General features: G+C 35.5%; 1 protein-coding gene across 3 annotated transcripts; it reads right to left on the reverse strand.

Moving 5' to 3' along the window:
- Positions 1-1,619: 1,619 nt before the first annotated feature.
- LOC147066931 (transmembrane channel-like protein 7) lies at positions 1,620-15,271 on the reverse strand. Of its 3 annotated transcripts, XM_085954711.1 has the most exons (5): positions 14,736-15,261; positions 11,163-12,008; positions 9,243-9,347; positions 5,200-5,300; positions 1,620-4,266 (listed from the first exon to the last, which is right to left on the reverse strand). In XM_085954711.1, exons 2-5 carry the CDS (start codon positions 11,362-11,364, stop codon positions 2,125-2,127), a joined length of 2,550 nt encoding a protein of 849 aa, XP_085810837.1. In that variant the 5' UTR covers positions 11,365-12,008; positions 14,736-15,261; the 3' UTR covers positions 1,620-2,124. The 3 variants fall into 3 exon arrangements, with proteins under 3 accessions (XP_085810837.1, XP_085810838.1, XP_085810839.1); XM_085954712.1 differs by lacking the exon at positions 9,243-9,347 and having other exon boundaries at positions 14,736-15,271; XM_085954713.1 differs by lacking the exons at positions 9,243-9,347; positions 11,163-12,008; positions 14,736-15,261 and adding an exon at positions 7,077-7,130.
- Positions 15,272-15,635: the final 364 nt, after the last annotated feature.

A 15,635-nucleotide genomic window follows, 5' to 3' on the forward strand; every position in this document is an offset into this window, starting at 1 on the left:
GGCACACGTAGCACAGTTTGGGAAACACTGAGTATAAAAAACAATAACTACGATAAATTATTAATATTTAAATGCACAGAATAACTAGTTACAAGAATTAAATTTATACAGAACAGAACAGAACCAGTGAGTTATCATGTGACTCTGATTTGGTATAAATTCATACATTAAACAAGTAGGTACATAATGTGTGTACAGGCGGTCCTCGACTTTTGTATACAAAATTGGTGAAAATGTATACAAATGTTGAATGTACAAAATTAAGCAATATAAAAAAAACATTAATAAGTGTATTTCAAAATAATTTGGTCGAGGAAATAAATTCATTTGCATTATTATCTGGGGTCTAGGACGATTTGGCACCGGGACAACTGGACGCCACGGAATTTGAAAATAAATAGACGTTAGGTACTTATAGGTACTTAAAAAATTATATATTTAATATTATTATTTATATTTAAATGTTATATTATGATTTAATAGTTGGTGAGAATGTAAATATGCAGACGTAAATAATGATTTAATCGTGCATAAGTTTTAGTTCCAACGAAAAAAAAGTTTTTTGTTTTATATAAAGCCTTAGGCAAGGTAATTCTCAATCCGCAATAAAGAATACATTATGTTAAGAGTAAAATGAATTAAAACTACTAAGTAGTGCATAGAAACTGATTAAAATATCTACGATCTGTATACGTGTCTACGACAGTGCGGCGTCCAATTGTCCGGAGTCCAGTTGTCCCATTCCCATTATCTGCACTGGCAACTTTTCCAGCGAATTAATTATGTAAAGAATACCTCAGTTTAAATTTGTCTAACCGGCCTTTATTTGGTTGAAATTCCGTGGTGTCTTTCAATCTTCACGCAAACTTAAGAGGCTTAGCTTGAATTATTGAAAAACTCAGAGGGACATTATTTTTGATGTCGATCATCAATCCATGAAAACAAAGTTTTCTTATTTCATCCATCACTATGTAGTGACTTTTGGAAACAATCTTGGAAGATATATTTCATTGTACGTCGTATGGACAGTCGATTGCAGCAAAAGCTTTCGCTGCTTTCAGAACGCCTGATTATTTCCAGCTTTGTCTCGATTGTATGAAGAGAGTTCTTAATTTCAGCATTATCGACAAATTCTAAATTTCAAGAAAGCAATTTGTACGAAAGTACAACATACAAAAGTCGAGGTCTACCCATATTAATGAAGGTCCAAAACGAAGAATTTGGGATATAAGAATGGATCATAAAATACATAATAATATATCAAAGCAAAAACAAAAAAAAATGTTATAAATTAGAGTCAATTACAAACTCCAATAAAAAGTTTAATCGATATATTTCAAAATGTATTGTTAAATATCATTAAAATTGAAGACATAATGCACGTGTTGACCATATAATAATTCGAAAAAGTGCTATAAGTATAATAGATATCTTATATACCAAATATGGTTTTTTCTCAATTTTATCATGATGACGTTTACAATACAGTAAAACCCTACTTTACAAACACAGTCAAATCAAATTTTTCACCAAAATTCATAAAATCTGAAATAGCAATTTCCAAAAATTTTACATATTTGGAACCAAAAAAAAACTTCACTTCCAATTTTTTTTTTTTTCGTAATTTGAATTTTATTTGATTTTGAATTAACGGGGTTTTACTGTAATACATACTCTTTTATGGTCTTAATATTATCATTAAATGTCAATTTCTAAGAAGAGAAAAGAGAATGTATCATAATGACATATAGGTACACTTATCCTACAAAGTCTACAGATTATTTAGACTAAGCTCACAAAGATACCCCAAATTCTTCATTTTCGAACTTCACACAGCACCTTGGCCCTGAACTGAAAATATAGTTTATATTATTATAACAATAATTACTATGGTGATAGCGAAATAATATGTACAGTAAAAACACAGAATAATAATAATATCCAGTTATGACTGCGGATTCAGTTTGACTATTGTATTTATAGGCCTTACGAGTTTATTTCACGAATGATAAACTTATAATATGACATAGAGTCCACATAATACTTATTGAGTCAATTGCACTATTTAAAGTGAACTCGATAGCTGCCGAAGATGCTGAATCTTCGAGATACAATGGGATGCGTCTATTTTGAGCTGTGTCGGATCGATTCACCGTCGTCGACATTGGTGTGGGCGTGGTGCTGGCGGGCCCTCTCATTCCTCTTCTGCTGCTGCCGTATGAAGACAGAGAGGCGGTTTAGAAGAAACTGTTTGTCGTGTCCCTCCAGCATTAGCTGGTTCTTGAGCACCATGACCATGTGCCGGTTGGCGTCCGTCACAGCCCAATAATAGTAAAGGAGCAATATTAGCACAATGAAAGCCGGAACCGCGAACACGGACGTGCCGATCGTGAACACGATCGTCTTCAAGAATTCCGGAAACTTTTCGAAAGTCAGCACCACCTCCTCCCATACGGAGGACAGCCCCCTGAAGGGTCCGCAGCTCCTGGAGGGGCCGATCTCGGCCACCGCATAGCCCAGCGGCACAATCGCTGTGCAGAAACTGAGCAGGAGCACCACCATAAAGAGCGAGTTTGATCTCGACGCCCGATACACCGTGGAAGACGGTTTCGAATTGACTAAACAGGCGAATTTCTTCAAATAAAAAGTGAAGAAGCACAGAATGGTGGCGATCACCGGCAAGATGGGGCAGTAGAAGGAACCTAACCAGCACAGCGTCTGCGTATACACTACGTCCAGCACGTGCTTGGGGATATGGAACTCCTGCTCACCCAGTATCTGCACACACCTGCTGGAGGTGTGACGGGCTACGAACGCTCGCGGCAGATTCACCAGGAACGTCATGAAGATCTGTATGGCAAAGTCAGCGATCAGCAGCTTGTATAGCTGTTGCCCCACGTACGTTTCCCAGCATAGTAGAGAGGACTCACCCTCCATGCAGGTGAGCGCATTATTCGCCAGGTTTATCTGCAGGTACAGCTGACTCAGTAGGACAGCTAGGGACGACAGCCTCAGCAGGACGGTCCGGAAGAGGGTCAGCTTGACCACCACCCTCGGATTGTAGTGTTCGAAGTTTATGAGATACATGAATAGTGTCGGTACAAATATGTTCAAGCCCACAATGCAGAAGGCGGGTAGATATTGAAGCAGAAAGATTCTAATCTCGCTCAATGTGTCGTACGGTTGATCGGAGCTCGTTCTCATCAACATTTTCAATCCCTGTGCCATCGAGGCAGCATCCGGCCTCTTAGATTCTGAATGTTTTGTCGAGTCGACAGCGTCCGTAGCGTTAGCATTGAACTGATATCCAGATTCTCTCAGTGTCGTATCGTTTGCCGTAATTTGTGAAGAGGACGGATTGATCCGGTTCAGCTCCGACAGAGAAAAGTTGAACGCGTAGAATATGGCGAAACCGCTACCGATCAGAATGCCCAACACGATGATGCTGACTATCGTACGGATCAGAAAGAGCTTTATCTGCTCGTCCCGGGACCGGTTCTGAACTTCGTCCTGCAGCCTCTTCTCCTCGAGGCAACCCTTCATCTCGTTGTACAAAGCCTTATGTTTAATATTAGCCGACTTTTCGTTGTGAATGCAGAAATCCCACCCGCCGAACACAAGATTGCAGTATTGATAGAACTGGCCCTCGCCTTCCACCAGACGCTCCTTGAAACCTCTGGCGGCAGACTTGACAATGGCTATCAGTGACATCATGAAATAGATGACCGGAATTAAAATATACGCCAGAGGCAAATCGTAATACATCAAAGCGCCCGTTGTGTCCCGCAGAAAGCTAGCATTTCGACTGCTGCCTCCAACGTAGTAAGAAAAAACTTTGTGCGAATACATTCCATAGAACATATAAGTTTTCTCCATCCAGCCGGTGCCTTGGATGATGTCCAAGACGGGATTGCTGTCGTCTATCGTTGTGTTGAAGTAGTTTTCGGAGCAACATTGAGTTGAATTAGGTGAAACGGCCATGTCACAGATTTCGTCATCGACTATCCCATCAAAAACGGCGCTGGGGATGATGATGAACAGCACGATGAGCGTGGAGATGGCCAGATTGAGCATAAACAGCCACTTAAGCAGGACAAAGTAGGCCACGACGCCCGTGCCAAAATTCCCCTCGATGGTTTTGAAGGAGTGCTTCCATAGCTCGAGGCGAGCGAGGGTTTCGCGGATGCGAGCCGTGGTGCCCTGCCAAACCTTCCGTCTCCGCCACTGCAGCTGTTCTAATCCCTGCAGGCGAAGCTTTGTAGCATTCTGCGATAGCAAAATAGTTATAATTATAATTGTTCATTCTGACAGGTCATAGCTTGACAAGAAATCATTATTTTACGAAAATTAAAATAGGTTTTAAATGTACCCAGTGGTGTAATTGGTAAATGTCTGTCTATGAAACCGTGGTTCGCAGGTTCGATTCTACGGCTGGCAAAAAAATGCATCCTGTTTTTCAACATGTGTTTGATCCATGGCAATGGACAATTTCACCGGAAATGGTTTTTAATTAAATAAAAAAATCTTTTAATACAACATTAACTCTGTGGAGACCCACATATTCTGTTTATTGGCGAAATTGTGAATTTACCATTTACTTAAAATAGGATAATCAATTCTGGGTTGTTTGGGTAAAACTATGCATGTCAAAAATATTAATTTCGCAGAACACAACTTAAAAATAAGCAACTTTTAAATATTCATGTTAGATGCAATTTTACACGAATAAAACAACATTACATAGGTATATAGAACGCTACTGAAATTGTATTGAAAAATAATGTGTATTTGGCAAACCCAGGATTCGAACCAGGGACCAACGACATTATAAGCTGACTCATTAGCCGCTCAGTCATCATGGGCAAAATTTTTATTTAGTAAATTGGTATTAAGAAATAACAATAACCAACTAAATGTGATTTTGCAAAAAATTTTAAGTTACATTCATTTTGATGCATGTTGCAAAGAGGTTTGTAATTTTATTATACGTATCCGAGCGAGAAAAATAGTACATGCGTGTCACGCATTATGACGATTCGTAGCACATGTCAAAACAAGTGTTGTACAAAAAATTAGCAAAAATCGATTGCGATATAACAAATTCGCATAATCTCAATTAATTTGTGTAGTTCGATCTAAGAAGGATGTGTATTGGTAATGACATTTGAAGTAAACTGAGAATTAGGCAGATGATGTTACCTGTAGCTGCATTTTGAGCTGTCTCTTTTGCATCATGGGGACGGGCAACGCTTTTATTTGCATTATCTCTTCCCATGTGCTCTCTTCGTTTGACAGATTTTCTAAAAACAATAAAAAAAACAAATCATGTGGTGTGTCAAATCACTTAATTCTGTTATTTGGATTTCATTTCAGAACAGTATAAATCTTTTTAGAGATAAGTGGACAGAAGTAACAATACCAGGGCCGATTTATTGGTACTTTTGAGTGCACGCAAATTCGTTGACTCCAAATTCAAAATTTTTTCAAAAATATTAATTTTGTAATAAATAAATATAATTTTTTCTGAATTATTTTCAAATAGTTTCATTACTACCAGACATTCCCAGATAACATTTTTTTTCAATGGATAGAAGGACACCGAATTAGAAAAGATTGAAGTTAATTGGCCCACCAAAAAACACCCAGCTTAATCGGGTGTGAAGCATCTTTTTTTATGACTGGTAATAAATATATCAGGAGCAGTTCCCCAAGACTGAGGTCGCCATGGCCTCAAATGTGTTTTGACTAAATTTTTAAGTTAAGAGAGAGGAGCACATAAGGGCAAAAAAAAAAAAATTTAGTAAGTAACAAAAGCTAATACAGAACTGCCGAACAATTTAAGTGAAGAGATCTTCATGTTGGCAATATGACGCCGGAAATTTTCTAAATGCAACAAAATTGGACTTTACGGCAACCAGGTCGGACGGTCCGATAGGCCCAACACCTGGTTGAACTGACTTCTGCAGCACTTCCTTTCTGTACACATTTTAGGACATTCCCAGAGGATGTGATTTGCATCCCGTATTTCTCCGCCACATTAGAAAAGATTGTATAATTTGACTTTACTCTATTTTTAACCTGGATTTTATAATATTATAATAGAGTATTATCGACACATAGCTCGAAGAATAGACAACCGCTGGACAAGCATAGTCTTCGCAGCGGTACACAAGATGTAGTAAACAATCCGTAAGGTAGACATAAAGGTCACTGGATCAATAACATATTAAGTTCTGCAGAAGAAAATGTACATGGTTGAGCAGAATGGAATCACCATGGAGAACCCTTTATCCAGCAGTGGATTGATTTGGGCTGATAAATGTATATTACTTCTACTAATATTGTTTTCAAGTGCAATTTTTCATGCGATTTAAAAAAAAAAATTGTCCCTCTCCCCTCTCTGAATAATATTGACATTAAAACGCCAGAATATAATGTGTCACTCTTACTTAATCTTCCCTTTATCAGTGGCTGAACAATAAATATCACCTGGATTTGTTTATCTTCTTAGATATCTTTGCTGACCTAGTTCTAATACCACCTAGTATTTATTCACTATACAATTAATATTACAGGGAATGGGAAATAAATCAGTATTTAACCTTTATTGACATAGACAAAGACAGGTTCCGACCTTTTTATGGTAATATTATATTAATCTTTTCTATGCCGCACGATATTACTATGGCAGTATCTGGCAGGCCGCAGATTTTAAACGACACAAGTTGAATGTAGAGCGAAGCTCCTACTACAATCGCTGTAATACTGATAATTTGTCGCTTAGTATTTAATAATTATTCAAACAGATGTCACTGTGTGTTTAATTTTTTAGATTATGCAAATCAATCAACTGTGCCTAGTAATTTGAGTTTAAAGTCAGACGAGATAACTCGCGAAATTTGTATGTGCGGCCTGTCGATCACGGCCTCATAAACATTATAGCATCATAGGCATAGAGCCGGTTAATACAGTGAAATCCTGATTTTACGTTTTTGATGATACTGACAAAAAAACGTAAACAGAGGGAAAACGATAAATTTATAAAAAAATATGCACTTTTATTTAAAAAATCATACATGTTGTTTTGGTTCACATAGTGGAATGTTCCTTTTCACTTGAACTGACAATGTTTTTCTTTGCTGAAACATTATTTGAATGGGTACAAACAAAAAACATAAAAAATAAAACGTATCAATTAATCAATTATGACGTAAACAATAAGAACAAAAAATGTCAAAGAAACACAAAATGACAATTAGTAAAAGCTACTATTAATGGCTAAAATAAAAGTTCGTCCACCAATCACCTGTGTAACTTTCGCCTTAGGCACTGCACTCATGTCTATAACGCACACGTGTGTCTGCATTTTATTACAATGATAGCCATGTATTTAATTGCATGTGTTAAAATAAATTGATTTTTATTTTTAATTCCAACATAATTTTAATTGAATTTTGAATATTTGAATTTTTGTATATTGTAAGAAATGTACTAAAATGAAATGGGACTACAGAAACTACATGCACACAGTGGAACAATGTGGGACAATTCCTGGGACGTAAAATCAGGGTTATCTGTCACTGGCAATTTGTAAAGACCTAATGGTTGATCATGGCACCGTGTTCATAGAATAACAAAATATTCGTATGTATGACTTTAGCCTCAAATTCTAAAAAACTAGTGTGAAGACAGGTCTTGTACCGTTTGAGGCTTTCACGATTGTTTTTTTATCGTAGTAGATTTTTTGGTTTCCACCGTGTGTCCTTCTTCCTTCTTTACTCGATTACTCTGACAACTCGACAGTTTACTCTGAGCAACGTTTGCTCTTAGCTAATCAGATTCCTTTTGACATTCTTAAAGCAACGTTTATATTTACATACCTACACTACATTTTCATCATAAAACATTACAACATATCATCTCTTTATAACAGTGGCGAAGGGTGGAGGTAGGCTGTTAAGATCCGCCATAAACAGTGCACATTAAACTTTTTCAGACATACATATTTGTTTTCATTGAAATAAGACTACAATTTACAGAAGGTGTTGGTTAGTTGTTAAAATTCAATTAAACCCTGAGAAACCAAGCCATAATAGATAATAGTCCAAAAATACATGTCTATCTATAAAATATCTAAAATTATGCAATTAAATCATACATAACTTTGAATATTTTATAAATAGAATAATATTTTTTATTTATTATAGTTTGATTAAGTCAGGGCTTGACGAATTAAAAAAAATAACCAACAATATGTGTAATATGTATTTTTAATCCAACGAAAACAAATAACTATGAATGAAAAAGTGTGCACAATTTTGTCGTATTGCCCAAATTAGACCAAAACTATTATGGGTTCGTTTAGGCATGGTTTAATTGATTTTTAAAATCTAACTAACACCATCTGTAAATTGTAGTCTTAGTACAATAAAAACAAATACATATGACTAAAAAAGTTTAGTGTGCACTATTTATAGCGAATCTTAACAGCCTACCTCCACCCTTCGCCACTGCTTTATAATGGCTTCTGCAACGAGCCCAAAACATCGAGTAAAGAAGGAAGAAGGACACACGGTGGAAACCCAAAAAATCTACTATGATAGGTCTTGTACCATAGGAGAAGGACACGTTCTTGCAGCATGAACTGTTGTGTCAGAATGAATATTTTAGCTAAAGTGACAACTCAAAAAAAACACGTTAAGTTAAGTTAAACACTCCAGCAACTAAACCACCACAAGTCCAAAAATACATGTTTTGAGTGAAGTACTACTTAAGAGTTGAGTACTAAATTGCCATATTATGTTAAAGTCGTCATACGCAATAAGGCTTTTTAGATGTAATATCATATACTTATCCTGAAAATATCAATAATGAATAAGTGCCATAATACTAAATGTGAGAGTTTACCCGCGGGCAATAGTTATAATATATTATAATATTATACTCACTTTTAAAGGTTTGTTGGGGTTGTTTCTAAACCAGGATAGTTTTTTTCTTTCTCTTCCAAATTAAGGGTTAATAATGCTTTAAATAAGAATTTTTTTAAATGACTTCAAAAGGATAAAGATAAATTTTATAAAACTATAATAAACCAGTATGTATTATGAGTAAATTTAGAGTTTTAAAATCAGCAATATACTTGTAACGCATACCTAACTGATTAAATTGACTTTTCATGTATCCAGTTGAATAAGCGAGGACAGGTCAAATCATGCATCAGAAACAGCGGAGAGCTGAATTACCTGACAAATCTGGAAGCATTGAGACCATGGTATCTCCGGCAATAGTACCTCTGGCTGTGGTAGATTGTCTCCTTTCACCGATTGGCCGAATCCTTCGAACCGTGGCTATGATTATGGGGGAAAAAAATCACATGGGTTAATTAAAAAGCAAGCATTATTTATATTTGCATGAAAGCTAATCAGCCATATTTTGGACATATGATTTTAATTTTTAATCATTATGTATTTAATAAGCATAGCAAGTTAAAAATAGACTTTGACAGTCTGTGAATTTTATAAAGTCTATAATAGAAATCAAGAAATTACCGATGTAATAACGTGTTAAATTTGTATAATATGTAATGAAAACAAAACACATTTGTTATTTTTTTTTTGCAGTAGGTAGGTACGTGTTGTCTAATGCATTTTCATATCATAGACATTATATTTAATACCTGGTTAAATTATGATTTAGCTAGAAATATATTTGAAATATCAAATTTTGACATTAGGTGTTGTCCATATTATATAACGACATGCCCTAAGGGGGAAGGGGGTATGATATAATGTGATTATCTGTAACAAAGGAGATAGAAGACGTTATAGAAAATAAGGCATCACAAAACCAATCAAATATAATTTTTTTCAGATATTCTATTATAAACATACTACATTAGTAGGAAGTTCGTATGTTTTGATGGAAAACTAGACATAACTGAGCAAGAGAAAGCAATGCAATATTTATAGACCACGATGGCAATCATAACGATAATCACATTTATCCTGCCCAATTGCTACGCACTAGAAGAAATTGGGTCTGCGCACATTCAAAGATAAATTCAAGGATATTTCAAAATAGATGAACTGAAATCGATCACTTTAAACGAAATTGTTTTTAACGAGGGAGTACAAAAATGTGATAAAATGTAGACAAGGGGTTAAAAGCTTCTGTGTGAAAATGTGGGGAGGGGCATCAAAAAATAATAAAAAAAATCGTACAACAACATTCATGGACAACTTAAGATTACTTATTGATTTTGTCGAAATCACTCACACTTTTAAAGTAATATGATATTTATAAATGTATACTTAAATAGAAGACTACTTAGAAAATCTAAGGATATAACCTTTAAATCTTGCATTCAACATCTATCCTGAAACAGCTGTGTATGTGGGGATTAAAATCAGCTCAGTCAAATTTTAATTTCACGCAAAATGATGAACAACTTGCATTACACCCCGTTTACACGTACATGGATTTACTGTTGACAGTAAGTATTATCGCGGCCATAACAAGAAAATGTATGGGTAAGCATGTATTATCCTGCGGTTGGCAAGATTGCATGGATGAATCAAAAAAGTTTGGAAGCTTCTGAATGTTCATGCGACAGTAGGGACTTTTTCGATTCGCGCCTCCGCAGTAGAACGATAATGGCGAACCTCCCGGCAAAAAAACGAACTGCGAACGAATTTTCAGGTTGACCGATTTTCACTACCTGTCAAATAGTACGAAATAGTACCAAAAAATGACAACATCACGTCTCGCTCACTCTTAAAGAATGAATTAGAGAGACAGTCAGCACTTTTACGTTATTGTCACGATAGTTTAAAATATGCACCATTGCTGCCAGTAAATCCATGCACGTGTACAGGCGCTATTAAAGATTGAGAAGATATTATGCAGGATGCACCGGTCCAGATGTACTCCATTCCCAAAGAGGTATTTCAGAAATGTTCCCAACAATGACGGGACCGCTGCGAGAAGTGTGTGCAATCCCAATGAGACTATTTTGAAGGAGATTAGGGTTTAGGACCACCAAGTGAGTAATTATAGTTTTATTGACTAAAGACCACATACTTTTTGAACAGACCTCGTATACGTTTCCGTGTGTGTTTAAAGAAGCTTGAAAAACGATTAGAATAGTGAAATAAAGTACTCACTTCCTCTATGCTGCTTCGAGGGTAGCATAGTAGCAATGTTGGCGGCCTTGCTAGAGGAGACATCTACCTCCAGTCCGGCTCCGGGATAGCTCTCCTGGTAGAATTCCGCACCTGCCTCTTCCCAGCCTCCTCTTCTGCCCCCCGCTCCCCCGCCTGAACGACCCCCTCCGCTCTTGCCTCCCCCGCTACCTGACCCCGACATTTTGTGAGAGTTTTACTTCACTCCACTAATACATCTGTCATATTCCTTCGATTTTGCATAGTAATTCATTCAAGTCATACATATCAGACTCGCTCTGTTGATTTTGACTATTTTTGCAAATCTTTTTTAATTGGTAAATTATGCCAGTATTACTACGTAGTCGGTCATCGGTATTGTTAGTTAATTTTTTTGCGCGGTGAATCAAAGATTTTTAATTGGCTATGTGTGATTAAATTATTAAATTCTGTGCATGACCACCGTAGTCACAATTAAATTTGTGAATACCTAATACATACAAGTTTTTGAAAGAAACTTGTTAAAAAAATCGTTTATTGGTAGGTAAGTACCTAACATGTATAATAGAATAATTTGAGCTCTATTTAAATGAAGTAACTACGCCAAAATTGAGCACAATATTGAAGGAATCAATAAAAACTTCACTCAAACATTTTTTATTAAAAAATTATGAATCAAAAATTGAGTCATGTCTTCATGAGCAATTTGTAATAATTTACAAAATATGTTGATTGAATGGCATATTTTATCAGTTGGCACATTTCAGAAAACTACAATACTCATTGACTAAGTTGATATCTTAAAGCAGAACAATGAATTACTGGCTTATCTGGCTAGTGATACAGGATCTGAAACAGAAAAAAATAATATAGGTACATTAAATGTTTAAAGATTAATGTGGCTGTTTGATAAAGATTCCCTTTTGTTTTTTGGACTATCACTGTGTCCCATCTTCCTTGTTTCCTCGAGTTGAATGAGTATCCCAGCACCTAATTGTTAAACCAATATATTTGTAATGATATCAGTATTATTTGCATGTTGCCATTAGCACTAAGCGGTGTCTAGGTGTGGAACTGTGACAATATTTATAACTAACAAGGTATTGGATGCATTATCTGGATCCGCTTGTGATAGATAACATGATAATATTTATAATCTCTTCTATACTTTTATCAATTTTTTCTCGACATAAGCATTTATGAAGTCAGTACTTGTGTCAAGAAAAAAATGTAAAAAAAATATATTTACTTAATTGACAGAAATTAATTTAATACACCAATACCTTGCTTTACAGCCCAGATACGTTCCTGAAAAGTCGTCTAAAAAGTGAAATGCCATATAACGGAGCATGTTCATCCTTACAAATCCATATAATTTTCATAGTATCGGTTCCAATTTTATTTGAAATATAATTTTACTTATTAATAATTGTACTTAATATCCATTACAAAAATAAAAGGAATTTAAAGTAAGCAGGATGTTCATTTCTTTTCGAAATGAAAAAGCATATCTGAACTATTAGTTGAGTAGTCCTTGTAATGTGTCATTGATTTGTTGAATTTTATGATGCAGGTGGATGGCCCCCCAACCTATCGCTAAGGTTAAGGTCAGTGTAATGTTCTACTACCCTTTATGTTACATGTAACTCCAGGGTTCCATATAAAATAAATGGTATTCCATGTATTTTTTGAGATTTTTGGCATTTTTAAATAAATCCACTTGAATTGTCGGCACTCGGTATCATATTATGAAGTAGTGATCGCGACCCCCTGTTGTGATAGCTAAGTAACATGGGATCCTTCGCCATATCGGATAATTAGTTATTTTTATTAGTCAGGGAACACACTAAATATAAATATAAAATAAAATTCTATTCGTGAAATAGTGACTTTTTTACTATTAGAGTGAATTTGTGGTGTGTTTATCTCATTTAAGAGGTCGAGCCGCCAATCCTAAGCCCGGGCCCCCAGGCTAGAGACCTGTCAGCCCTTTCCTTGTGGAGGCCATGTGCAGGTGTTCATAACTTGTTTAATTGACCAATTTTGTTTTTTTGTTATTTCATTAAAATATGAAATTACAAATAATTTATACACATTAGCAATGTATGAATCATTGAAATGAAAAACCTGTATTTTATATTTTATCAAGCAAAAAAAAACAATGCATACCGTGAGTAACTATATCTGATATCTAGGAATTAATGTGATAAGTGATAACGGTAGGAATTTTATAAGCGCATGTTTAATGCCCTATTTCAATACAATCACGAATGAGTTGTAAAGCTAATCAGATTCAAATTAATACCGCAAGTAATAAACATTGTTAAGTGGAAATAAAATCAGGTAAATTACCATTTCCATCACAAAACAGAGCCTGATGTGGACCTCCATATTGTGAAAGTATCTTGACAGACATTTTACGAGGTTTAGTGGTTAGCTATTTGCTCAATTTGTTGCGACCATGTGATGAATCCCATGGCTGACTATATTCAGGTTGTGTACTGAATTGTGAATTACGATAGTAGGTAGTGCTAGTTATTGATTATTTTCAAACGCAATGTGGTGGTAACATTTTCGCAATAAATGAAGATTTTTGATTGCATATTTTGTTAAATTTTTTATCTATTTCATTACGCATCAACAATCATTTCACAGTTTCATGTCACGGCCTGACTACAGAAAGCCATGGATAGATTCAAACACATGTGTCAATTGAAAAACTTGCCCAGTCACAGGATGTGAAGCAGCAACATACAGCATGAGAAGCAATAAATACCTATTAACCCAGTTGCCTGAACCTATCTTTGACATTATTATTATGCATTGTATAACACTATTCCACACAGCATTCATGAATCAGAACCATTATCCAGCTCTTTCGTACAAAGCTTCTCGCTGAGGGCCTGGTTCTCTCCTCACCCCCTAGTTCTGACTCGCAGGTCACCTTCGTAGGAGACACAGTGGATGTCCCTGTAACAATCTCACGAAAACCTGCCGACTTTCTCATCTACAGTCGATGAACAGCAAACACAAACAACAATTTATTGTAGCATGAACAATACCACTTTTGAGATCATGCAGGCGGAGGGCAGGACACATCAAAATATTCTACCTACTGCTGTGTGTTATAAAGCAATCTCGGAAATTTTGAGTCATTTTAGTGAGAGTATTTATTTAAAATAAACAGGATAATCACTGCCAAATGATCGGGAAAGGTACCTACCTACATTATTTCATATCGTTTTTATGGCAAGGCCTTTTGAGACCAAAAACCAACACAACCTACTGTAACCCAAAAACAAGTGTTAGGTTTTGGTCTCAAAACACCTTGACCACAAAAATGATATAGAATACTGTATTTTACACTACTTTCAAATGATTATCAATCAACTGTCAATCTGTCACATGAATTTTGGTTGTTTTAATATCACTATTGGAATAAAATGTGTATTCAGGAATAGGAAACCTTATTTTAACAAAAGGACGTTGACGAAGTTTATCCAAATGGATTTATGGTATGTAATATGTAAAATAAAAAGAAAACACTTCTTTGCAAAAAAAATATCAAATACTTACATTATTTAGCACCTCCAAAATATGTCAGTGTCTTTTCACTATTTACCACTGCGATTAAGTTGAATATTTCACACTCAAATTGCAACAACTGTGTCAAACTACGATGTCATCAGCGAGCATGACAACTGCAAACATCCAGGAATTAATGATTTAACATTTCACTAAATCGACAAAAACTGTTCAATTGCGCTAAGAATGAGCATGCAAAAATTTGTACACAATGTCCAATTAATCACCAAACAAATTGTTTCAACCAATGGGCGAATGAAACACGAATAATCACACTGTTTTTTTGTAATATATTTTTGACAGATGGGACGATTATCAGCGTCACGCAACGTCTCGCTTCGATCACAAATTATCGAGTAATAAGCTATTAATACTAGATAACCTTATCGGTGAATTATCGGCCCGGGTACTCGATACGTTTACGTATACGTAAGTGGCCATTATGACTCATTTTTTATTGACAATTACCAAAATTTCACGGATTGGAGTTCATACAACCCACCGACATTTTCGTTTCGCTAGAAGATGATTTTCACGATGTGACAGTTCAGATTCGCTATCCCTCATTGGTAGATAGAAACGAGCTTTTTCTCGTCGACCAATCATATCGCTCTCAATAGGGGTATTATTGACATTCGCCGAATAGAAGGCCTACATTTTCGACATTAAATTTTCATTTTCACAACAAAGGGAAAACGGAAAAGGAAATATACTCGACAGGAATGTTAGCGCAAAATTTTAAACGTTTTTTTTAATGTAGGTTTCCATGTATTCCAAAAATTTACAAAATTACACCTCCATGTATTTCTTCATACTTCTTTCAATGAGGTCGAAACACAACTGGTACCTAAATAATATTATAAGAGGATTTATAATAATATCAATGGCCCA

This window comes from Rhyacophila brunnea, unplaced genomic scaffold (assembly GCF_057557595.1).
Source record: "Rhyacophila brunnea isolate RB1 unplaced genomic scaffold, BYU_Rbru_1.0 scaffold_4, whole genome shotgun sequence".
In the NCBI taxonomy this organism is placed as follows: Eukaryota; Metazoa; Arthropoda; class Insecta; order Trichoptera; family Rhyacophilidae; genus Rhyacophila; species Rhyacophila brunnea.